The 25,967-nt window shown below is 51.3% G+C and overlaps 1 protein-coding gene and 1 non-coding gene across 6 annotated transcripts in view; both read left to right on the top strand.

The window, feature by feature from the left end:
- The window catches only part of PRKCA (protein kinase C alpha), a 402,962-nt gene extending 379,648 nt beyond the window's left edge, over positions 1–23,314 (top strand). For 3 of the 5 annotated variants that reach the window (XM_086687808.1, XM_086687809.1, XM_086687810.1), the window contains 3 exons: positions 1,774–1,881; positions 4,410–4,550; positions 16,688–23,314. In XM_086687808.1, coding sequence (XP_086543934.1) covers positions 1,774–1,881; positions 4,410–4,550; positions 16,688–16,852 — 414 coding nt within the window. In that variant the 3' untranslated portion in view covers positions 16,853–23,314. Of the gene's footprint in view, positions 1–1,251; positions 1,379–1,773; positions 1,882–4,409; positions 4,551–11,853; positions 11,902–16,687 lie in introns of those variants that run through there. The other 2 variants (XM_086687811.1, XR_015244249.1) reach the window with 2 other exon arrangements.
- On the top strand, positions 11,077–11,183 carry LOC112864723 (U6 spliceosomal RNA). Its single transcript, XR_003223995.1, has one exon. It is a non-coding gene; the product is annotated as a U6 spliceosomal RNA (small nuclear RNA).
- Positions 23,315–25,967: the final 2,653 nt, after the last annotated feature.

Below are 25,967 nucleotides of genomic sequence, written 5' to 3'. Positions count from 1 at the left end.
CTCCACTCACACCCGCAGGGTGTCCTGCTCTGTTCTTTCTAGGTTGAGGTGGCACAAACCGGCTGACCCAGGTGACCATCTGCACGTGCAAGCGGGTGTCTGTGCCCAGCTGCCTTGCCGTGGGGCATCCAGGCACCATGTTACTTCTGCCCAGGGACACTCACCATGGCGGGCTGTTCCTGCTCTGCTCAGAGCATTTTAGTTCTTCTCACCCACCTGCATGCTTTGGCCAAATTAAATATTCTTTATACCAGGTGCTTGCAACTGGAAAAGAGGCCTATTTATTTATATTTCTAGACCAAAACAAAACAAAAATCATGGCACCAGTCCCAACCCCCTGCTCTTCCCTACCTGGTCCCAAGGTAGGTTCTTGATAGACTTAGTGGCTTGCCCTTTGGTGGGTGTGGCTTCCGTGTGCTGACCCCACAGGTGACTCCTATTCAGGGCTGGGGGTCAGATGAGCAGGTTGGAATGATCCAAGTCGTGGTTCAAGGGGAGCACTCTGCTTGGTTCCAGTGCTCTCTCTTACTCGGAAATGCTCAACAAGAAGGGATATCCTGCTGACTACTGCACAGCTATCTGTGGCCCACGATACAGTTTACATTCAAGCTGGACTCTGCATTAGCAGAGCCCTAACCATGTCAGCCAAAGTGACGGAGAGTCCTCTCTTCCACGAGAAGGAAAATGCAACGAGATTGAAATACAGGGCTTCTCTGTATGAAAGCTGACCCCTGGTCTGCCTTTCTTCTGCTAAACCCAAGGTTAGCTAAGCCAGAAAGAAACATTAAGAAATGGCCCATAAACCCACTTATCCTGTGTACTGTCCCTCCAGAGTGACAGGTAATTTGCCAGACCTCTTGGGATTAGAGACCTGCCAGAGGAGAAAACTTGAAGGACGTCCTGAGCTCACCTGCTCCTCCCAAGAATTCTGGCAGCCCCTTCTAAGACCGTTCATGTGCCTTAATAAAATACCAGTGCCACTAGGCACCGCCCTTCATCAGGCACCTGATGGTTCCGTGATAAACTAGCAGGAGTTTTGCAGACTCACCAGGGAACCCCATTTTACAGACCAGAAAACTGCATCTTAAAGAGATGGGTTGCTCGCCCGTGGACACCCAGCTAAGAGGTGGTGGAACTAGAGCTCTGGTCCAGATCCTCCTGACTTTAAAGCCGTGACCTCCTACAAACCCGGCTGAAGCGGAAAGGGAAACGTCCAGTAGAAACTAAGCTCCCGTCACTACCACCATGCAGGTGCCAGGCTCCCGACAGAGCAACTCCCTGTTGGGTCAGAAGGGCCCTGGTGTGAATTGCTGGACCTGAGGAAGTCCATTTTGCCCGTGTTCTGATGGCCCCATCGCCCCATGCTCAGAATCCAAAGGTACTGGCATTCTCCACCTGCCCCCGCCCCTGCACGCAGAGCCATCTGTAACCTAACTTAATTATAATTAAATTGTTAACACATAATTACAAGATTAATGGATTAATTATAATTTATTTGCAAATCATTAAAAGCATTACTCAAAAACATTTTCCCTAAAGATGGTTTTGGGTTGCCCAGGGCAGGATAATTAAAGAGACAGAGGAAAAAGTGAAAAACACACAACCGCCAACCTAATGAAAGATAATCAAATAAACCAGCAACTTCGCTGAGCTAACCCTGCAGCCCGTGGTGCGCCGGGAAGCCCTGTCTGTTTCTTGGCGCTGAGTGGGGTCTTCAGGCGCCATGTTTGAATGACTCTGCGTGTTTTCCCATGTCTCTGTTTTCTGGAACAGCCTCCATTTGATGGCGAAGATGAAGACGAGCTGTTTCAGTCGATAATGGAGCATAACGTTTCTTACCCAAAATCCTTGTCCAAGGAGGCCGTTTCCATCTGCAAAGGAGTAAGTAGATCTGAATTCTTTTATAATTACAGACCCAGGGGGTCGACTGGGGAAATCCCTTCCCCACACTTCTGAGAGAGATGGCGGAGAGACTGCAAACCCATGTCACTCATTTCTGCCATCAAGGGCTCCAGTGTGGTGACCCCCGGGGAACAGTGGGAGATATGGCGGCCTGGAGAATGGGTTCTGGTCCACTGGACTTCCTGGAACTCTGGCCCAGGCAGCTAATCGCGCTGTGTTTTAGTGTCTCATCCACCTCGTGAAATTGTGGTGTGAGTTGCCAGAAGTCATCTTGGGCGCTCAGAAAACGTTGGTTCTCTTCCGTTGCCTAACGTGGTGTGTCTTGGGTCATTCTTCATCGGATTCTCTTTTTTTGAGATAAACCGTGCATGCAGAAATGGGCACCAATCGTCAGTGCATAGATCAGTGAATTTTCACAAAACTAACACACCCATGCAGTTGCACTCAGGTCAAGAGAAATAATGTTTTAGGGCACCTGGGTGGTTCAGTCAGTTAACCGCCTGACTGATCTCTCAATTCACAAGTTTGAGCCCCGCAGCAGGCTCCCTGCTGTCAGCACAGAGCCTGCTTCTGATCCACTTTTCCCCATCCCTCCCCCACTTGTGCTCTTTTTCTTTCTCTCAAAAATAAACATCCAAAAAAAATTTTTTTTAATTTTTTAATGTTTTTATTTATTTATTTTGAGAGCGTAAGCAGGGGAGGGGCAGAGAGAGAGAGAGAGGGAGGATCCCATGCAGGCTCCACGCTGTCTGTGCAGAGCCTGACAAGGGGTTCAGACCCATGAAACTGCGAGATAATGACCTGAGCGGAAACCAAGAGTCATACACTCAACCAACTGAGCCACCCAGGTGCCTTTTTTTTTTTTTTTTTTTTTAAAGGGTGCCTGGGTGGTCAATCAGTTAGTGTCTGACTTGATTTGGGCTCAGGGCATGATCTCGAGGTTCGTGAGTTTGAGCCCCGCATTGGGCTCTGCACAGACAGTGTGGAGCCTGCTTGGGATTCTCTCCCTCCCTGGCTGCCCCTCCCCCGCCTGTGCTGTCTCTGTCTCTCTCAAATAAAAAATAAATACATGTTTAATTAATTAGAAGAGAGAGAATGTTTCCGACACCCTAGAAGCCCCCTCCCTTCCTGTCCCACAGCTCCGCCCCTCCCCTTGAGGTAAGCAGCATCCCCACTTGTCCCTGCCTGGATTAGCGTCACCTGTTCTGAACATCACACAGATGCAGTCTTGCATTGGACGCTTCCCCGGACCTGGCTTCTTTCAGCCAACACTGTGATAGTGAGATTTCTCCATTTCCTGTGTCTGTGGTTCCATCCTGTCTTGCTGTGTTTCTTCCGCTGTGTGACCACAGCACAGTTTATCCATTCGTGTTATTGCTGCTGGGCCTTTGGGTTGTTTCCACATCAGTTTCAGGAGCCGTTACAAACAGAACTGCCACGAAACTTCCAGGTTGTATATTTTGGGGAACATACAAACTGCTTCTGTCGAGGAAATACCTAGGAACGGAAATTACTGGCTCATGACTTGGTCTGTTTTTAATAGTCAAGCTTCAGGCCATAAAATTATTGTCAGACCCAGTGAGATGGAAAGTAACACGCTGCTAACATTTTCCGGTGGGTTTGATCGGTTGGGATGCATTTATCACCTGTCTTCCAAGGGCCAGGCACTGTTTGCAAATCTACACAGGGAGAGCTGGGCCCTGCCCTCCAAGCTGGTGGCCCGTGTTCGCCTCCACGTCCTGCACTAGGCACGTGGGAATTGACTAGTCACCTGCTGGTCCTGGCATTTACTTTGCCAAACCCGCGAGTCTTTGATTAATACGGTTTGGTCCAAGCAATAAACAGGCATCTGATGCTTCTTACTAGTATCACATGAGATGCACAATTTTCAGTGATGGCATACCTCTTCACACACGTACTTCTGTAGACATCTGGGAAGGCAGTTCGACACAGATAGTGTATGAAAACACCTATTTAAATTCCTCTGGCTGTGGGGCCAGATTGTCTCCCTGTTTCCTGTATCATACAAATCACTATAGAAAGACCCATACTATCAGCACCGTATCTGTGAGTTGGGGGTCAGTCTGCACAAGCGGCTGATTTCTTGGGGTGGTCTCCAGGCGTCCACACGGTCTGGGCTGGGGGGCAGAGTTGCCGAAGGGAAGGCACTATTGTCCAACATTCTCTTCTTCTCCTACTTTTTGTGCGTGTGGTGGGGGAGGGCGGATTTTTTTTTTTGTTCAGCTTTTTTGAGGTAGAATCGACAAACTTTGTGCGATACATCTAAAAATGTGCCACCTGGCGGTTTGATATGCCCATCCGCTGTGAAGAGATTTCCCCGTATCAGGTAGACATGTCCCTCCCCTCACATAGTTAGTTACCTTTTGTTTCTTCGTGGGGAAGATTCTTAGGTTCTGTGCTCTCGGCACATCTCAGTTATACGATATGCTGTCGTCACCTGTGGCCACCACGGTATACGTTGCGTCCTCTTTTCTGCTGCTTTCCAGCTGATGACCAAACACCCCGGCAAGCGGCTGGGTTGCGGGCCCGAGGGGGAGAGGGACGTGCGGGAGCATGCCTTCTTCCGGAGGATCGACTGGGAGAAACTCGAGAACAGGGAGATCCAGCCGCCCTTCAAGCCCAAAGTGGTGAGTAGGGGGACGTGGCCTGCTCCTGAGCCCCATTTTCCCGAATCCCAGAGGGGTCGTCGCTCCCTCCGTTTCTCTGGAGAGGGGAGGCCGGTGACCCCTGGCCTCTGCGGGGTGGGGAAGAAAAAAAGGCCAGGTACCGGCCTTGCCTTCAGTCTGTGGCTTGAGCCCTCCAGATTCCTGCTGATTTTCAGAGTCGGCACAGACCCGGCGGGGACGGGGGCCCGTGCCCACCAGTAGGGCGGCTGCGGAGTGCCCCCCCAGAACCGAGAGAGCGGTGGGGGCACACCTGCTTTGCGGATCGGGCTTCATGGACTCACAGGCCCAGCGGGGCTGTAACCGTTGCTCCGAGTCCTTGACGGGACTTCTCGTGTGTGTGCGGCTCTCCTGGAAGCGTAACCAGAGTTTAGCCAGCTCCTCCGCAGGCCCTGGCTGCCCTTCCCTCGCTGGCCACGGCCTCCGCTGCAAGGAGTGGGTGCCAGCCACCACTCTGGCTTGGCCACCTTCGTCGAGACTCTTCCCACAGGACTCCCGTCCTGTGCGCGTGTTTAACAAACCCCGGGCGCCAGGCCCACCCTGTCGCTCATTTAACCCTCGCAGCCAACCTACAGAGTGGGTCCTGTTGTCTCCAGTTTACAGTTGAGACAACTAAGGCACAGAGAGGCTGAGTAACTTGCCTGAAGACACACAGCTGGCAGGCGGTGTTCTGGCACCGGGACCTGTGTCCTTCCCCCCGCTGCACCATCTCTCCGTCTCAGTGACCGCCGTCTGCCAGGCTCCTGATTGTCGGTGGTAACCAGCGTCGGCCGGTCTTAACGTTTCTATCCCTAGAGGTGAACCGAGAGTCTTTGAGACACGGGCCTCCTCACTCATGCCACCTGCCGCTTTTCAGTGCTTCCCAGGGAGTCTCCATTACCCCTCCGCATCCCACCTCTGGGGGCCAGCGGATCGTGCCTTCGAGCTCTGCCTCTGCCGGCACTGGGCCATGACCTCGGGGCCCCTGCTCCCGAGACGGCGGAGCAGCTGTGTCCCACAGCCCACATCTGTCTCCTCCGACAGGTGCCCGTGAGCAGGCAAAAGGGACCCCCCTGGGGTGGCTGAGTTACTGACTGGTTGGCACAAGCTTTATTCTTAGAGCAGCAACTTCCTCATCAAATCTGCTTATGTGTCCTCTACTCCAAGAATAAAACTGCTGGTGGTAAGCCCACTGCTACTTTTCCGAGATATTCTTAGAACAAACTGAAGGAAAACTAAAATTAATCAGGTCAGTTGACTTCGTCCTGAGTCATCGTTTCAGAGAGGACCCTTCTGTGTCTGCCACCCTACCTTCTCTTAGCCCGTCCTGGACACCGGTCCCAGGGGGTTCTCCCTGGATCCCTTCCCTTCAGTCTGCAAAACCTGGTTTTAAGGGGGCGGGGGGGCGGTGAGGACAGTCATAAATTATGCTGCAGGCAGTCTCAGAACATTCTGTTCGGGATTTTCTTTTCTCCCTTTTGTGTGTATCTAGCCTTCTTAAGTATAAAAGGTCCACAGTAGCATCGAACACACAGTTTCTTTACGGGACCAGCACAGACATCCCACACTGACCCTGTTTTAAGTGTTAAACGAAATACCATTACTTGTCTGTCACTTTCCAGAAAGAGGTGAGATGCAACAAAGTCAGCCACAAAACACGTCTCCTATTTATTCCACTTCATCCTCAGGAGAAATTGTGCATTTGCGTGGTCTCCCCCTTTATGTGGGCACTGCAGCCCTAAACTCAGATGTAGGGGAACAAGAGGGCGACATGGGTCCAGGAGCCAGAATCTGACTGAGCTGTTCCCCGGGGGCCATGCAAGTCCCTGCAGGCAGAGTTCGACCGCAGCAGGGAGTTGAGCCACGAGCGGTGTGTGTCTGTTTGTTTATTCCTGGAGTGCCGCTCTTTGGTGTTTTGTTTTGTTTTGTTTTTAACGAAGGGCTAGCTAAAATCAAAAGGAAGAAGCAGTTTCCTCTGGCTGTGCAGCGGCCCCCAAGCTCACCTACAGAAGCCGGAATCGTGGACCAAGGCCCTACAGCCGGAGGGTTTCGTGCGAAGGGCCCGCTTGGCGGGAGCTCTGGTCAGAGGGAAAGGAGAAACGCCCTTTGCTCACAGTGAGTTTTCCCAGGCAAAAGCCCACGTCTTGCTGGAGACCTTATGCAGAAAAGGAAGGAGCTGGAAAGCATACACGGTGACAGCGGACAGGACAGCAGGGGACGTGAAGCAGTGCTGGGGGTTAGGAATGAGCAGCTGCAGGAGTGAACCGCGGACTTTTTGTCCCAGGACAGAAGAGACTCCAAGGCTAAAGAGGTCAACGAGAAAGTTCTTGTTCCCGGGAGAGCTCAGTGTCCCTCAGTCTGTACCCCACGCTGCCCGTCTACACAACATCAGAGTTTGGCCCCCAGTCTCGGGTGAAGGGGGGCGTCTCCACAGCCTCAGAGGGACCACATGCCACGAATGTCCGGGCGGCCGGAGAGGACATTTACAACAGCAGAAAGCCGGCTGCGTCCGGATGTCACCGAGGCTGCACAAACTCCACCTGGGGTCAACACGGCCGTCGAGGAGAGCTAGCAACGTGTTAAAGTTACCCTCTGATGTTCCCCCCCCTTCCTCAGGGACAAGCGTCATTCCCTGATCCAGAGCTAGTTGAATAGTCAGAAGAGTTTCCGGGTAAAATACCGAGCGGAATATTCTCTGAGGGGCGGTTCTGTCGTTTCAAACAGATGCTGCAGTGCGGGCCTCGCTGTCGCGGCAGAGAAAACCGGCAGGAACGGTGCTGCCCGAGGCTTTGCCCGTGGGCCGAGAACCCCTCTGGGAGAGCGTCCCCCCTGTGGGCGGTGGCGGTGGCCCTGGCCGGCTAAACCAGTCTGTCTTGGGGAAGTTTGCTCCATGCAAACTTCAGTCCATCAGTGTTCGGAACAACAAGGCTGGGCCATCAAAGAGGCTTTTTCAGCAAGTGCCGCTGAATCGATTTCCCTGAGATTTATCGGATTAAGGACCGTTCCCTCCTGGCGCCCAGCTCCCATGGTCCTTGCGAATGCCAGCAGTAAGGCCCCAAGCACCCCCAGTTATCTTCAGGGTGCTTCTAGAGATCAAGTTTGTGCTTGTAACTCGGACGCTCATCTTTGCCTCAGCTTTTAATTTTCCTTGGAATCTCCAATGAAAGATGATTCCAAAATCACGAGGTGTGGGTTTTGGTTTTGAGAGTCGAGGGAAGTCCCAGAGCTTATGCGGAGCAACCGGGGTTCCCGTAGTACCTCGTCTTTTTTAATTTTCCTGCCTAACAGGGCAACGGGGTGGCTCAGTCGGTTAAGCTCCCTATTCTCAGCTTCCACTCAGGTCATGATCTCATGGTTTCCAGCCCCACATCGGGCTCTGTACTGATGGTGCAGAGCCTGCTTGGGGTTCTCTTCCTCTCTCTCTGCCCCTCCCCTGCTCATGCTATCTCTGTCTCTCTCAAAAATAAGTAAATAAACTTAAAAAAAAAAAAATTCCTACCTGCAAAAGTGATATCACTGAAGGTAGACCAGAATGCCACTGAAAATGCAAAATTTCAGGATGGGTGAATCCATCAGGAGGCCCCACCCGGAACGTTGTATCTCACGGCTGGAGGCTCAGAGGCACCCAGCCCAGGCACAGACGTGGCAGCAGTGGGGGAAGAGCCCGCAGGAAGCACGAACCTGCCCCGAGGCGGCCCACCCTGGGAGAGCCCAGTCCTGGCAGCGCTGTCCCCCCAGAAGGCCACCGTGCACAGTTGTGAAGGTGGAGGTGATTTCCTGGAAGATGGAACAGTCACTCACGTACTGGTTTATGTCGTAAAACAAAAACAAAACCAGCTGTGTTGTGCTCTCCTGGAGAGGAGGCAGCCACATAACTCTCTCTTCTTGATGGAAAAAAGGCACAAAGCGGGCTGGTTTCTGTTTTCTCTCAAAGAGAACACAACAGCAGAAGAGCCTCTGATCCACAGACCCAAGGACCATCAGCGTTCGGAACAACAAGGCTGGGCCATCAAAGAGGCTTATTAATAACGTTCAGCAGATCCATGTAAGAAGGTACCTTTTCTTAAAGTTTAAAGCAGATCTCATTCCTGAAAAGGCTAATGTTCAGTCGCTGAGGGGGAAATGCCAGGGGCCAGGCGACCTCCCCATGGCGTCAGATAAATGAGGAGGGGGCCCCCGTGAAAGGGTGACGTAGCCCAGCCCACCTGACCCAGCATCTTGAGATCCCACCAAGAGAAGGAGCGTTCATTGTTTCTGTCTTGCCAGAAAAATCAAAGGCTGGGTGTGCCCTTGGAGGCACACGTGAGCCCACGATTCTGATCCAGTGTTGCTTTGAATTGGGTAGGCTTTTACCCTGATTTATTATTCATGTGAATAGAGTGCCCAAGAACCGCCTTCAGATGCCCATTCATCCTGCCCATGATAAATAACAGTTCATGGAACTCTCAGAAGTGGAACGTCGATCGATTTTTCGTGTTTGAATTCTATCCATTGGCACCGAGGAGCCGAATAGCTAGCTCACAGGCAAGCCAAAAGCATTCACGATACTTAAATGGTTATTCGAGAGAGAGAAAGATTAATCTATAAAGTTAACACCGAGAAATATGTTCTGGAGTTGATAGATGAGCAGAGCACTTTGGAAATAGTCCTGTCTGTCACGGAGAGCCTTTCTGGGGAGATTGTTGTCCTTATTTTATCAAAAAGAGAGAGGGGGAAAAAAAATAACTTTCATCAGGACTTTGTCATTCTTGGAGCAAGAGCCAAAGAGAACAAGAACAGTGAGAGCAAGTGTAGGTGCCACTGTGGTGTGATTGCACGGTCAGGTTCATTTTCCCGGTCACCTCGAGATCTAGACCACCGCGATGAAGGGCATGTCGCAGTAAAGAGAGTCAGTGAGTTTTGGGGTCTCTCGGTGCATATATAAAAGTTATGTGTACTCTACCCTGTAGCCTACTAAGTGTGCAATAGCTTTGAGTCTTTCAAAAAAGAATGCACGCACCTTAACTGAAAAACACCGTGTGGCTAAAAAATGCTAAGCGTCACCCAAACTTTGATCAGGTTGTAATCACTGATCACGGATCGCCCTAACAAACACAATAACGATGGAAACGTTTGAAATACCGCGAGGATGACCGAAATGTGGCGCAGAGACCGGAAGTGAGCAAATGTACTTGGAAAAATGGCGCCAGTCGACTCGTTTGTTGCTGGCACGCCACGGACCTTCCGTTTGTGAAACACACAGCATCTGTGGAGTGCAACAAAACAAGGTGTTTCTCAGTGTCATCAGCTTGTTTAGGAAGTTGGATGGTGGCTTAATTATTGAAGTCCGTGCCGTGTGCCTTTTTAAATCTTGAAAAAAATGTATTTTGAGATAACCTCCAATTTCAATGTTGCAGAAGAGTTGAAAAAAAAAAAACAAAGAATTGCTGTATTCGTTTTACCCAGATTCCATATGTGTTAACACTTTACCACCTCTGCTTTATCATTCTTTCTCTACATCTCTGAGCGTGCATGTGTACAGATACACAATTGTGTGTGCTTTGTTTTTTGTGGGGTTTTTTTTTTTTTTTTTTTTTTTTTTGGAACCATTTGAGAGCAGGTTGCAAATGCGATGCCTCTTTACAGCTACATGTTCCATGTGGATTTCCTAAAACGTAGGACACGGTAACTGTGTTCTTCTTAGTAATCGCTCGGCAGAGGTCGTTATACGGAGCCGCAGCCATTGGGTGGAAGAAGGAGGGTCTTGGAGCAGTTGTCTAAGTGCTCAGTGCCTTGGGCTGCTTGTCCTCCATTCTTTCAGGTCACAGGTAGGTTCATTCTCTCAGCCTTTCAGTGGTGCCAGCAAGAGTGATGCTAAATAAAGTTGAGAGATTTCTCAAGACTCAGGGAGCTTCACCAACAACACGTGAACACTAACCAGCCTTTGGAGACCGGAATCGGCCACCTCACGGTGTACTCGGGTGTGACGTAAGCCTTTAAGCCAGCCTAAGACCGCTCCCACTTGGTTGATGAGAGGCGAGGAGTCTGCCTACTCTCTGATTGCTACTCTCCCAAATGCTTTTCTGCTGGAAAGAAAAATGGGAAGGAATGAGACGTTTAAAATCGTAATCGATATAAATAAGCGGCTCTGTTGCAAGCCTCAGGGAGCTTCCGTGGTGATGGATGGGATAAATGCAGACCCCGTGTGCCTCAAGTTGTGTGAACTGACGACCTCCCCTTGTCTGCAGTGAAGGTTGCCGACAACACTGGTCGTCACAACATCTTGTTTTGGAAAAGGAGCTTTGAATCCTCTAATGCTGGCTGTTCCTAAAGAAAGACCAAATGGAGCGCAAGTTTTTGCTCCATAGAATATGGTCCGGGGTAAGCCAGAGCCTTTCCCTCACGGACACATGGCTCTGACACCTGCAAGAACCCACGCATTTAATGGGTGGCTTATAGCCTGTGTCTGTCAACAAACCCATCAATAGAACCGGTTCCCTCTGGACCACAACTGGCTCTGAGATCAGCCCTAGTGCTCACTTCAGCGGCACGTCTACTAATATTGGAACGACGTGGAGAAGATTAGCACAGCCCCTGCACAAGAATGACACGAAGCTTCCTGAGATTCACTCTGAGGCAACAGATAAGTACTTGTTTGATTTCACCTAAGAAACGAAAACCTGTCTCCAGTCTCTCACCACAGGTGATGTTGGCAGGAGGTGAAGGAGGTCCTAATCCCTTTTTTTAAAAATGTTATTAAAATAATAACTAGGGGCACCTGGCCGGCACAGTCAGTTAAGCATCTGACTCTTGATTTCAGCTCCGGTCATGATACTATAGTTTGTGAGTTTGAGTCCCGTATTGGGCTCTTTGCTGACAGCAAATTCTCTCTCTCTCTCTCTCTCTCTCTCTCTCTCTCTCTCTCTCTCTCTCTGCCCCTCCCCTGCTCGTGCTCATTCTCTCTCTCAAATAAATGTTAAAATACTAACTCTGTGGTGAAATAGTTAAGATGGACATAAAAATGACAAGACACTATCACCCCTAACCCCAACTACCGGTCCCACTATTCACCATCCCTTCTGTAACCTTTGGAAAGCTGTATGCATGTGTGATCATACACACAGCGAGCTACCACGCATCCCATTTCCATCTCGCGTCTTTCACACGGCAGTATATCTGGGAGGTGTTTCCGTGCCAGCGCGTGTGGGTCTGTGGCACGCTTGACACGGGCCATTCTGACCCTCAGGTTCCCAGGGCAGACACTGACTCTTTTCCAAATACTTTTCCTCTGTCCGTTCTTATTCTCCAGACTTTCTGTACCAAAATGCACTGGCTTCAGTGGTCATCCAGGCCTTCGGTGAGCACATTTCCAGATCCTTGGGTGACTAAACGAGCAAACTAACCCCACTTGTTAACCCTGAGCGTGTGCTCCTGCTTGTGCTGGGTCATGCACGGAAGACCGTTCCTCGAGCATGCTGATCTTACAAAGGGCTGCTGCCCGAGACCCCAGCCCCCTCGCTGGATGGTTCCGTGGTGTGGACACGACCTCCCAGGCGGCCCAGAGCAGAGTATTCGCGCTCATTTCTGCTGCTGGTTATTTAAATGAGGCCCGCCCAACCGCGAGTCAGAAAGCTGTGCACAGACGTAGGCAGTGTTCTTACTAACGCTCCACTAGGATCAGCACACAGTGGGGCTTGAAATATGGGTTCCCTTAAGACGAAGCCTATCCTGCTACATCTGGTAATTGCCAGAGATGTTCCCCACCTCTGTAAGTTTCCTTTCTCCTCCGTCTTGCAACGCGCCTTTACTCTTGCTTTGTTCCGTGCTCTGCCTGCTCCTTTGGGTTTGCTTCGTAATGGCAGTGTTTTCGAGCTACTCCTACTCACCCTAATTCCCATACCAGTGACCGTGGGGTTATATTCCACATGACTGAGACACCAAGGTAAAGGACAGAATTGAGACCAACACATGTATTGTGCATTCTCGGTGGCCTCTCCCAGGTAAGAATCACGAGAAGCCGACTTGCACGGGGCCGGCTCAGTCTCTCCCCACGGCCCTTCCACAGGGGGCACAGGGCTGTGAGTGGATCTTGTGCTGCCCAGAGCCCTGGATGGGGAGCGCCGTGACCCCCAAATTCCACCTGGAGCCTGCATCTTTCTGTGCTTTGTCACCTCTGTATCGTGCCTGACTTCTGGGTTCATTTTATCGATTATGATTTTACCAAATGGATAAGAATGTCAAAGCAACAAAGGAGTTATGTCCTGAATCCAGAGCTAAGGGAGGCAGATAGCTTATTAATAGTGTTACCAGTGGTGTTCATTCCTCCTTCCCGTATTGATGACATGCCCTGTACGTGGGTGCGTGCTGTATGTGCTGTGCCTTAGGGCTGTATCGTGCCTGAGCATTTAGAAAGGATTGCACACTCTCGTTCCCTCGATCTGCAAGATAGCGTTGGAAGGTGGATGTTCTTCTACAAAGAGGTGCAGTGATTTTCTGTACCACGGGCTTTTGACCTCTAGTCGGTCCCTCTCCCCACCGTACCTCACATTTTCCTTCGGGGGTCAAATGCAGCCCTGTAAACACCGACATCCTGTGCTCTCCGCGAGTACCAGAGGACCTGCCTGGGCTCACACCCTGGCCCAGCCGGCTTTGGGCTGCCCCCTGTTGCCCTCCTCACCTCCGTCTTTGGTTTCACACCAGTGATGTGGTCCTTCATATCCCAGATGGCAAAAGCCTCGGTTGGTGACAGGCGTGGGTCGCCTTGGGAGGTGAGGACGGTGCGAGTTGCCAAGAGGTTTTGCTAACACGTAGCAAATGCTGCCTGCATCTGTCGTGGGTTGTCAGGTGGCATAGGGCTCAGAGGCCATGACCCACGCAAACCTGCCCGTTGTCGCACGCTATGGTGGAAGCTGCCCTTCCAGTGGCTGTGGTAATAACCTTCTGCATCATCCCTGAGGAAGGTCGAGAAGATGTGTGCAGCCTGGCCAGCCTCGTTTTTCACCTGCGCTCTCACCCAGTCATTCACAGGCAGCACCAGTGCCTCTAACATCCAAGATGGCACCTGAGTCCTGCCCACGAGCCGATAGTTATGAGTAAGGTTGGCCCGCAGACAGCAGGAAGAACCTTTTCTATGTTTGAAGTATAGTAAATACCTTGCTGAAGTCTTTATCTTTTCCCCAAGGATCCAAAGAGCACTGATTTTCATTCTCCTTTTCAGCCATTGATGGGTGCTGATTTGAGGATGGTTGCAGTTCTCCACACAAACATCTTGAAAAATGAGTAGGTCAAGATCATCTCCAATTTGACTTAAAGGAGATTGTCTCTTTCAGGGCTAATTTCACGGCGTTGTGGAAGGCTCATTTTTTTTTTTTAACCATTAAGAAACCCTCCATGGTGGAAAAATAGACTCTATTTCTCATAGTACCAAACCTATGATTAAAATCCCCCTCCCCTGCTCTTTGTGCTGGGGCGGGGGGGAAGCAGCATCCGTCTGATAGGAGCTCCCTCAGAATAGGAAGTTCTTCTGAGTCTTGGATCTCATCTGATCCTCAGGTTTAGCCTCCAGCGTTTCTCGGGCTTTCTTGCCCATGGTTGGCTGGAATACACGAACAGCTTTTTGATTCCTTGCTCCCAGCCTGCCCTTTCACCTCAGTGAATAGGTTTAAGAAAGGTTTTTCTTTGCTGGAATGTGATTTCTCTCTCTTCAGGATCAGAGAACATTCTAGAGTGAAGTAGAGTGGGAAGGAAAAGGAGGAGGTTTCCGGAGGCAAGCAGTCTCGAGACCAGCAGTCCCACTCCCATGCAGTGTGAACTCCAAGCAGAGCTTAGACCGGCCTGGTCTCCGGGGGCCCCCTTAGCTCTCCTGGCAACCTGCACAGCACGAGGCTCTAAGCAGCGACGGGTTCTGCCCCACGTGTTACCATTCTTAGCTCCGCAAGCTGCCGCAGCCCTTAGGAGTAATTCTCCCTAGGCTTCTCGGTGCTGATGTTTGCATGGTCCCCTCTTCGGATCTTGGGGCGTCTTCTTTTAGTTCTTTCGTTTATGTGGCAGTTGAGCCATGGCTTTTGGGATTCCCTTTGGAAGATAATCTGCGAATCCCCTAAAAATGGTACTCACAGGAAAGGTCAGACCTGTGCCGTCTTTTCCCAGAACACATCCACAAGCCGAGGGTTTGGATGGACGGAAGACAGTCTACCTGGGCTTGCCTTCCTCTTCCTTTTAGAGACTTCGCCTTTTAGTTTTCCCAGAAGTTTCTTCTTGCTCACCTTTGCGTGATTAGTGAATAGAAAAAGAAATGCGAACGATCGCTTTTTGAGGGAGCGCATGTCCCAGCCTCTGGGAGCGCCTAGAGTGGATTTCCATGAAATCTTCCAGGTCGTGGGTATTGCTTAATCACGTTCCCAAAAAACATCGTCCTCAAATACAACTGCCCATCTCACATGCGGGAGGCGGGACCCATGTGACGAGCAGGCCCAATCGTGGGGCCTCCGTAGAGTGGCTGCAAGGGCCCCACACAGTCCTCTGCCTCCCTCCACACCCACATCCACATCCCCATCCCCACACGGTAGTCACTGTGTGGACACTCCCCCCCCCCCCCCGCCAACCCCGTTAAGAGTGGGTGGCCACTCACGAAAATGAACCCCCCCCCCCAGAAGGGGAAGAAGCCGTCAGTTATGAAGACCTTACTTTGGACTCACGACATGCTTTCCACTGCAACAGACTTAGGAGCAGGGTCTATTGGATGATAAGAAGGTGGAAAAACCATAATGAAGCTAGATTCTCAAAGAGGCCTTCTAGAAGGTGGGAAAGATGTAAAAGAGGAGGTGGGAAACTACCGTCTGTGAGACTAAACCGGCCTTACAAAAATAACAGCAACTCTTGTGCTCTCACTGCATGCTGGGCTCTGTGCAAAACACTGCACCCTTAACCTTCATAGCAGCCCAGGGAGGGGGCACGGCTCTTCTGCCCCTTTCACACTCGAGGGAGTGGGATAGACCCCACCACCACCACCTTCGCAGTTTACCTAGAGCTCTCCGGCAAAGATCCAGGAATGCCTGGTTAGTTTAAAACTGTGCTAACTCAGAACTAGTTAATGTGCCTTATGATTAGTTAATTAGTCGATGCTGCCCTATGATGCCAGCAGGCAGAAGGGTATCATTTGCAACGTGGGGAATACCATTATTTGTATCACCGGGGCAAACCCACCCCTCCCTGTCTCGGAGTCGTGTGGGGTCCTGGGGACTTCAACACGCCACAACCCTCGGAGTGGCTGAGCAAGTGAGGACACCCCTGCCCCCCACCCATTTGGGGTCAGGCTCCCAAGCGGTGCCGTGCACACGGCCGTGTTTCTCGGAGCCTCGAACAGGGCAGCTCTGCCCCCAGGCTCTGCCCGCAGCCCCTCCTGCGTTGAGCGCCCTGGTGGACCCTGGAGGAGAGGAAAATCCAAGACAGACAGCAGGCTTTGCTCTGCCTGCTCAGGGCACCAGAGCAAACCCCCTCCAGCCTGAGACCACCCACGAGGGTCAACCTATCTGCCGGTTGACCAGACAGATCTAGATACACTGAAGCCCAGCTGGGCCCAAGGGTGAACGGCCCAACCTTGCCACCACACCTCTCTCAATGTTGGTCGAGTGAGGTTTTTAGGACTTCGCAGTTGCAAGCACAACACAGCTTTCACTTTATTACAAATACGGTCGCAAAGAGCCGGGTGCGGGACAGTAATCTCAGCCTCTCGGTTCCGAGGTTGCTGCCTGCGCTCCCACCCAACATCCTAGCCTTTCACCGTGGACAGTGACCCGCGGCCCCGGGCATGGGTATCCTGCCCCTCGCCCGCCTGCTCTAAGAAATGACAGTGAAATCAAACAGGCTGTGTCCTTGCTGCTGCCTTTCTGTCAGCAGTGCCTTTCCATGGAGGGGTTCGGTTCCGAGGGTATTTGAAGGTTTACGACTGAGTGAGTTTGCGTTTTTGTTTGCTGTGCCCGGCTTTTGAATCCAGTAGGTGTGCAGTTTCTCCAGAATTCTTCGTGCCTCGCCAGGCCCGGTTGGCGCGGGCCAAGCTCAGCCTTGCAGAGGCCTCTCGGAGAGCTGCTGCCTGTACTTTGGTAAAAATTACTGACCTGTCCTTTTTTCTCTCTTCTCCACAGTGTGGCAAAGGTGCGGAAAACTTTGACAAGTTCTTCACGCGAGGGCAGCCTGTCTTAACACCACCTGATCAGCTGGTCATTGCTAACATAGACCAGTCTGATTTCGAGGGGTTCTCGTATGTCAACCCCCAGTTTGTGCACCCCATCTTACAGAGCGCAGTATGAAGCTCACCACCGAGAACTAACGCCTCCCCAGCCCCCAGCCCTCCAGCAGTGGGAAATGATCCTTAACCCTAAAATTTTAAGGCCATGGCCTTTTCTCCCGTTCCAGATGGAGGCCTGAAAATTTTAGGGTTATTAGTCCAAATGTGAGTAACTGTTCAGGGTTTCTGTCTTACAACCAAGAACGTTATCTTAGTAGAAGGCAGTATCATGTACAGTGTTCAGTTTAAGTGTGTAGAAGTCACATCTGGCTGTAGGTTAACCCTTCCTAAAAAACAAACTCGCCCCCTTTTTTGGTACGGTTTGATATATTTTCCATGCCCTCTGTCAGTTTCCACCATTGGGATTCCCCCAACCAGAGATGTTCAGATGAAGCCGTCCCGGTCCAGTGGGCAAGAAAATATCTCCACCTGAGATGTCTTTGGACTCCAAGAATGGGGACCCCAGAATGTGAGCCAGGCGGGATTGGGGGTAGGGGAGACTTGGAAATGCCCGCTGCTTCTGTTCTCTGCCTCAATGGAAACAGTCCCGAGATGAATCAAGTCCCTACCGGTGAGTCGTTTGCAAGCTGTTACCAGACGTTGACTGTCTTAACCCAATCATGGTTCAGTGATGACCGGTTTTAAAAAACAGACACCTCAGAGGAATGTTGGTGAGTCTGTCAGCTGCCCTATTTGGATGATAAATTATCTCGATACTTGCATTTCTTTTTAAGAGGCCAAATCTAAGAACTTTGCTAAATCAGCATGTGACATCATTTCAGATCAAGGATAACCCAGTGTGTGTGTACGTTCATTTTAATCTCTGGGAGATTATTCCGTGATCCAGGGTGCCATCCGCAATCATGCCACTACTCGTGAGTGTTGTTAGCCAACCCCCACCCCAACCGATATTTTGCTGCCTACTTCCTAAGAAGCTGAAGCCTACGCCCCATCCCCTTTTGTACTTATTTATTTAATAGGCTGCGGTGTCGTTGATGAGAGTATTGCTGTAAAGTAACTGAACAGAGTGTTGACTGTAGCATAAGTCTCCATCGATCGGTATCTCTCCCATCTCCAGCCCCTGACATCCACTAAGGGACGGAAACCAATACAGTTTCGGTCCCCATTTCCAGATCATGTTGAATGGCACACCTGGAGGTGTAGAATCAGGAAAATCTGGATGCGCATCAGCTCAAAGATATTTTATTGCTCGAAGGATTTTAATATGTTTTGCAAATGCATCATGCAATGAATTTTGCATGTTTATAATAAACCTTAATTACAAGTGAATCTATATTATTGATATAATCGTATCAAGTATAAAGAGAGTATTATAATAATTTTATAAGACACAACTGTGCTATATTTGTGAAGGCTCTTGTTTCTAATCTGCTTCTATGAATAAGTTTTAGCCTAATTCCTTGCTGCCTCCTGTCCCCCCACCCCCACCCCGTGCATACCCCGCACACTGGCACTGTATCAGATATATTAATTTCCTGTCGTAGATCTAATTTTGAAAACGAATGGCTCTTTTACGTGCTTAATTTGATTCTACCTGCAAACAAAAGTTTTGTCGTCGGGGATCGTCTCTGAGAGGACACTCTCTCCCAGCTCCTTAGCAACATCTTCTGTTCTGGTTCCTATTCCACTCTTCCTCGTGGGGACAGCGGGAAGTGTCAGCCTCCCGTACGTCTAGTGTGTTCGGGCAGGTGTGATGTTGTTGCAGCCCCTGGGCTGGATTTTGTTTGGTTTTTCCTTTTCAGCTTTGTTACTGTTAGTGGCTCGGGGTGGGAGGGACAGGAAGACGCCTTCTGCCACGTGTGCTTGGACGCAGCAGAAGGACTCTGTCCGCCTTGCCGCCCCCGGCACGACTTGCCGTTCCCTCCAGCACATGACAGACTTCGTGAGACAAACCGTCCCGTCCAGCCGCCCCTGGGAACCGCCATCCGCTGGCATTAACGGCAGACTCTTTAGAAGCTGCAGGTTTTCTCCCACCTGTTGCTCGAACTGGCCTTTCCGGTCTCGGCGAAGAGCACTTCTGTGGTGAGATGCTGTGCTAACAACACAAGGTCCTCAGAGAAGCCAGCCTCCTACAACAGAAAGAACATGGAAGCAGGGATCATTTCGTACAGGGGCCTCTCCGTTTCCCCTTATCCCCCAAATGCGTCTCTCAACTAAGCACCTCCTCATTTTTACTCTCTGGCTATTTGCCTGAAATTCACGTCACAACCGCTGAAGGGTCTTTGAGATGGCAGACCCAGTCTGTCCTGGAAAACCTGGACTGGAGGAAGAGGTGGGGTAGGCAGTGGATCCTCCTGGAAAAGAGCGACTTCCTCCGCACCACCTTTTACGGGCTGTAGGCTTCAGAATTCAACAAGGGCCCCAGCACGCCCAGAGCTGCAGCTCCCCCTGGTCAGTACACATTTTGGGGACACTTCCTCACCACGTACCCCTCGTTCGGTGCGATAGAAAAGGGACCAGTTTATAGAATGAGCCTAAGAAACAAAAAAGCCAGACGCCCTCCCTGCCCCAGGACTGAGCAGCCGCAGGACGAACCCCCAGCCAAGCCCCAGGCAGTGAGGAAAGTTTCAGAAAGGAACTCGTGGGGTTATGGACTATTTGTTCCCGAGCCCCATGCTGCCTGCTTGTTTTTAAGCCAGCAGGAGTCTCAGGCTTTCCCTCGAACAGCCAACACATTTCCGAATTCATAATTCTCCAGGAAACATGTTCTGCATCCCAGCCGGCTTGTATTCTTTCAGAATGCATGGCAGAGTCTTAAGAGGAGATATCCTGGCTGTGGGGCCCAGCACTTGGCCTGCGGGACAGCAGGCTTGAGCACAAACTTGAAGGAAAGACAGTAAAACTCAGGGCCTGGCGAAGTGTTACCCGTGCTGTACCCTGTTGGGTACGTGGCTTTGTACCAAATTTAGATAAGGGCTAAATGTTTTAAAGGTCTGAGAAGCCCAAGACCGTGATTGCCGGAAGAATAAACCATGGGGGTAACCCTTGCCAACCGTTAGACCAGCTTAGAAAGGAATTGATTTATATAAGCCTGTGGCGTGGTCCCACTTCACGGGCATCGTATGAAATAAAAGTGCAGGGAAGGGGTGCTTTGCTGGCCACAGCTGGCGGCTGGAATGAGGGGAAGCACCTTGGATGGCAGATGACCGGGGGCCTCTTGAAAGACCAGCCCCTGAGCGCCGCCCGAATCACTGAGGACTGCGGAGGTCCGAGGCCCGGGCAGAATCTAGCACAGGCTACTTCTCCACCAGACTCCTCGGTCCGTAACTCTGAGAGGCCGTTCACATCGCCTCGCGTCCTATTGTCCCTTGGACGGTGGCTGCTTCTAAGCAGAACTTCGCTCCGAGGCTACAGACCAGGGGGCTGGCAGTCCTTCCCTTGGCGTCTTGTCTGAAGGCCCTAGATGCTTGGCTGGGACGGAAGGACGCGGAGTGTGCTCCTGGCTGCAGCCCGCAGAGGTTAATGGGAGGTTCACTGAAGGCGGGAAGCGATTCAAAAGGTTGATAGGAGACCCTAGGAACTGAAATAATCGCTCTCTGGCACATCTGCTTCTCTTTTATCCCCGTGACCTAGTACCAGTGAATGCAGACCTTCTTAGGAGATGTGTTAGGCTTAGTAGGAATTTTGGCAGAAAATCAGAGAGTGTAGGCCACTCTAGAACTTCCCCTGACATGGTTGGTTAAAAGGTGGTGAAAAACCAAGGTGGGTGTGAGCCAGCAGACGGTTGTGGAGCACGTCTCTGAGCTGCAGTCCTTAGCAGAGCGTGCAACTTATTTGCTGGGATGAATACACAGAGCCCAAGAGAGACACCCGTTGACGTCCCGAGAAGGGAGAGGTTGGTGGAGGCCGAAGTCAGTAAGGCGTTCAAAGAAGAGCAGGGCTTGAGTGTGTCCAGGAGGATTCTTGCAAGAAGGAGGAAGCCAGGAGAGCGTGGAAGGAGAGGGCAGTTCAGGAAGGAACCTGCTGCTATTTCCAGTGGCTTTGCACTGTTGGTTGTTGGTGCACCTGCTGGTCCCGGAGAGCAGTTTTGCTGCCCGAAACACAGTCTAGTCCTCCTCAGGAAACAGCTCCTGAGTGCCAGCCAACTCCTCACTAGTCCTTGAGGCCCCCTTCCCCTGCCTGCCTTGGAGGGGCTCACCATTCCCTGGGCAGAGCCAAACCAGCCAGCACACCCTGGAAGCCAGTAGGTCCCCACCCATTTTCTTCTGTGGCTTCCTGCCAAGAGTTAGGGCAGCCGGGGATGGATGGAGAAGTGGCAAAAAGAACTTCACACCGCAGTTCCCACCTGATGGCACTTCGCAGGACAAATTTGGGTTTTTCCTGCTGGGATCTGACTTCTCAGTACCAAAGAGGGAGGCAAAGTGAGAGTCTTATCTTTTTAAATGCCTCAGAAAGGCAACACCAACTGACTGTCACTTTCTCACTTTGGTCTGATGAAGCCAATCACCTCTTTCTTGTGTGTGCTTATCACACCATTTCCTGTCCCTTTAAACCCAGCAAGGGCGGGGCGCCTGTTCCCCCACCGAGCACACTCAACAGTCATCATCAAGAAATAGACGCTGACCTGGGGACCCAGATAGGATGGTCCTAACAGTTACGGGAGCAGCAAAGCCATGACAGTTACAATGAAGGAAACGGGCCCTCTACTGCTTAGTGACTGCACCCTAATTTGACAAGTGGAGAAATCATTTTTAAAACATTTTCCTTGAGTTCCTTGGGTTGCATTTTATGAAATATACCAGACTGTAAACATTTATGTCATTTCCCATCTGGGCCGACGCAACAGATCTAGGGAATGCCATATATTTCTGCTGCAAAAGATACAGAAAATTGGGAAAGGTTACCTGAGTTATAGCAAGCAAAGGCATCTAGAAATGGTGTCAACCCCAATTCGGTTAATTCTCTGATGTCAGGGACTCTTGGAGAGTTGAAATCATGTATGACCAGGAATCCCATGCCTCTGATTTATGTGATCAGATGTCAGTTCATAACTGTGTAGGTCTCAGTCATGAAACAGCCTTACAGTGACCCTACACTAAGGCCCACAAGTTCCAAAGACTTTTTCTGAAACCCTTAGGAAGAAATTAATTTGTTAATTCCAGTAGAACAACCGAGTATACTGGGCTATTTGTACTTTTTTATGGAGAACTTTAATAACTCAATTCTTCTTTTAAGATAAGTTTTTAAAATAAAATTACTGACACTTTCATAAGATTCCAATCCCTTGGAGTCTATAGGAGGACTCAGACGGGGTCAGGCTAGAGCACCCCTGACCTGCACTCCCACTGCAGGATTTTCCCATGCCAGTGGTATATGGAGTCCACATCAGAACGGCTGGAAATCAGGTGTAATGTGTTGGCAGACTGATGCCCTCCATGTTTTTAATGGACACTGGGGATAACCATCTAAGGTCTAGAGACTTTTGGACCATAGGAAAGATAGCTTTGTTGTCCCCCTTCCAGATGGAGCCCCGGGATAGCATTCCCCTGGGATCCCTGGGGTCCCTTTCCTTGCTCTGTGAGGCTCTGTGACCACCTTTTGGTTTGAGGGGCAGGACATTTCCTCAGCTCTGTCTCCAGTCCTCATGGGTCCCCAAGTCTCACATTCAGTGAAGATTCAGAAGTGCCCGGTAGAGGTTTTGTCCACTGGGCAATTCAGATCTAATTCAATATCCCCAAGAAAGAAGAGGTGTGACAGCGAGCACCCCCTGGGGCATCTGTTTCAGAATCCTCTCTTATGTGAGTAGACAGAACCCCACTTTTCCGAAAACTATCAAGTCTTTATAAGAACCTTTTTTTCTTTTCTAAAATAAGACAAAAGGTGGCTTTGCATTTTCTGATTAAATAACTGTGTCTTTGTCTCCTCTGCTTAACTTTAGGAGTATTTATTCCTGTGATTGTTCGTAGATTTTTGTTGATATTCTTCTTGGAAGGATGTGATTCTTTTCTTAAGGGATTAGCGGACTATTCAAAATCATCCACCGAAGGCAGTTATTCTTTTGAGTCTAAATGGTCTAAAAATTCACCTCATATCCTTTCTATCAGGGTCTTTCAGAATAGCTTTTATAGATGGTCAGAGACATTTGAAGTCATTGCTTTTGCCACATGATCGTGTGTGTGTGTGTGTGTGTGTGTGTGTGTGTGTGTGTTTGTGCGAAGGACAGGTCATGTTTAAATCGTTAATTGAAAAACATCGCGTAAGACCCCAAATTCGGACGGAGGAGGAAGAGGAACAGGTGGAGGTTGAGGTTTTCCCTTCTGTATAAGCACCTACGGACGAAATGTAGAGGCCATTCAACTGTCCAGTAACATTTGGTTTAAAGCAGGCGAGATAGATGTATAAATTCAGTGCTTTCCTCACTTTGTAGAACCTCTGATCTTCGTTTGCATGATATGCTTTGTTAGACACATTAATTGTAGTTTGGAAGCAAGTGTGTACAAATAAATATAACGATCATTGCTCAGCGTTCTTGGTCTCATTTGCTCGAGCCCTTGGTGGCTTCACCGTTCTTTTTCAGCAAGCGTGGAGCCAGCTCTGGGTGGAGCCCGGGATCCTTGTTTTGTTCATGCGTGTCTCCGTTTAAGCTGACCCTGGTTTTGCGTAAAGCGTGCCGTGCTTTCATTTGAAACCCAAACGTTTGCCGGGTAAAGCAGTGGTAGGTCACTCCCTGGGTCGTTTATCAGCCGCTGGTGGAGCGCCCGCTGGGGGCCGGGAGGGGCGCGCCAGGCGCCAGGGACGTGCTGGGAAGGGGAGAGGAGCGCCCCGTCCGGGTAGCCCCTGCCTGCCGGGGGCTTCCGTTCGTCACTCCCAAACCGCGGGGGACACACAGCAGCTGATGTCGACGTCACCCATCATGTTGGCCACAATGCGGACCCGGCTTCGGGACCGCCAGCACTCTTGGCCTCGACAGCCCTCATCCCGGGTTTATTTTATTCGTGGGCGAAAAACGGGCGCGGGGGGGGGGGGGTAATTTTTAAATGTGAAACAGGTGGGGAATATTCACACCCAACACGGGGGGGGGGGGGGGGGAGTCACGTCGGGAACGAGTAAAAGCCAGCGACAACAAGAACACTCCTTCTAAAAGCCGAGGGCCAGCCTCGGCAAAGTGCGCCTTCGCTTGCTCGCTCGCCTCCTTTTGGGGGGCTGCTCCCCCTTCATGATCTCGGTTTCATCCCTTGGCCGCCTCCCTCCCTCCCCGTCCCCCACCCGCAGCCTCCAGCCCTGTCCCCTCCCAGTGCTCTGAGTGGGGTTCCTGAGCACCGGTGTCCGCTGGGTGAAGGTCCGGTCCCCAAGCTGCCCGGCTCCCACTCGAGCCTCCCGGAGGTTAAGGGTCTCTCAGCTGCCAGGGGGACGGTTACTGAGCAAGAATAGCCTAGAGCAGCGTGCCGTCGCTGGCTCCTAGGCCGGCCCCGAACTTCACTCTGGGCTGGTGGCTTTACCGCGTATGTATGCGGCTCGTGCCTCTTCCTCACGCTGCCTCGCAGATCGGCCCTGCGCCACGCGGCTTTTCACCGCGCCCTCAGCTGCCCCCCGTGCGCCCTTTGACCCCATGACGCTGGTTAGGCGCCGCGTTTCGTGGCATTTCCTTCACCGCAATGCAGAACGGCGCCCTGTGGGGGTTCCTGCACAGGGCAGGGTCCTCAGCCGCAGCCGATGACCCCCAGGGCCTGAGCGGGAGGCGCAGAGAGAGAGAGAGAGAGAGAGAGAGGATGCCTAGCAGGTTCTGCAGTCAGATCTCATGAACCATGAGATCATGATCTGAGCCGAAACCCAGAGTCAGATGCGTAACCAACTGAGCCACCCAGGCGCCCCTGGTTTAGTCCTTTCTGAGAAAGGGAGCATGTGCCAGCCGATTGGGGGATTCCATTGGGAAGATGATTATGGAGCCAGCCTCGGAGTCCAGGCGCGGGGCTGGATGGAGGGGTGTGGGTGCCCCGGGCGGGCCCTGGCATGGGGTCTCTAATTGTGTTAAGTGGGGCGGGCCCATAGGATGCAATGCAGGAGCACGGGGTCAGTCATGGAATCCCAGCTTCGGGGAGACCTGCACAAGTTCATCCTGCACCACCCCCTCCCGCTCCCCCACACCACACACTTACACCCACCCTCTTGGGTCCAAGTCTCAGCCCATGGCTCACCCCGACTCCTGCAGGAGCCTCCTCTCTACTGCCTTGCTCAGCCTCTCCAGTCTGTCCACTCCCTGCAGGCAGAGTGAAGTCCTATCCAGCCACATCTTTTCTTCAAACACTCCCAAGGACACCCCGTTGCCCTTGCGAAAGACCAGATCCCATAACATAGCCGTGAAGCCCCGTGCAAACTCCCCAACCCTGGCATCCTCTGCCCCTACTTGGCCCCGCTTTCTCTTGACTCCTTGACCTTCCTTCAATTCCTCAAATGTGCTGTGATGTTTCCAACCACAGGGCCTTTGCACCTGCTGTGCCCTCTTCCTGAAACATCCTTCTCCAAGCCTCGTCAATGCCCCTTACCCTTCATATCTCAGCTGAATGGTTAACTCTTGCAGAAGGCTTCTCTCTCCTGCCAGACTGGCTCATCCTCCTCCCAACCCCTCATACAATGGCTTAGTGCCTACATCCCTTTTTTGTTTTGTTTTGTGCTTATCACGTTGCCACTTTGCATTTCTTTGTGGGACTACTCGATGGCCTGCCTTACCAGTTTTCTTTTTGAAATCGGGTGTCACACTGGGTTGTGCTTGCCGTTGCCCTTCCGGGGAGGGGTATAGTGTGTAACCCAGAGCGAGAGGTCAAAACCATTCCTTCATCCAGGACTGGCCTCACTGTCCCATGTCTATACCTGCCCACTTATATCCAGTCCATCGGCGAGTCTTGTTGGGTCCACCGTATAGCCGTGGTTCTCCGTGAGCGGGGGTAGTTCCCCCCCCCCCCCCAACGGAATATTTAGCGATATCTGAAGGTTGTCACAGCTGGAGAGAGGTGTTACTGGCATCTAGAAGGTAAAGGTTAAATAGAGGCCAGGAATGCTGCTCAACTTTCTGCATCGCTCCGGAGAGCCCCCCCTCCCCTCCCCCACCAACCACAGAGAGTGATCGGCCCAAAATGTCAGTGGTGATGCTATTGAAAATCCTGTCCTAAAATGTGCTC

Source organism: Puma concolor, chromosome E1 (genome assembly GCF_028749965.1).
Source record: "Puma concolor isolate L17-30 chromosome E1, mPumCon1.1.hap2, whole genome shotgun sequence".
NCBI lineage: Eukaryota > Metazoa > Chordata > Mammalia > Carnivora > Felidae > Puma > Puma concolor.
This window is presented reverse-complemented; position numbering and strand designations above follow the sequence as displayed.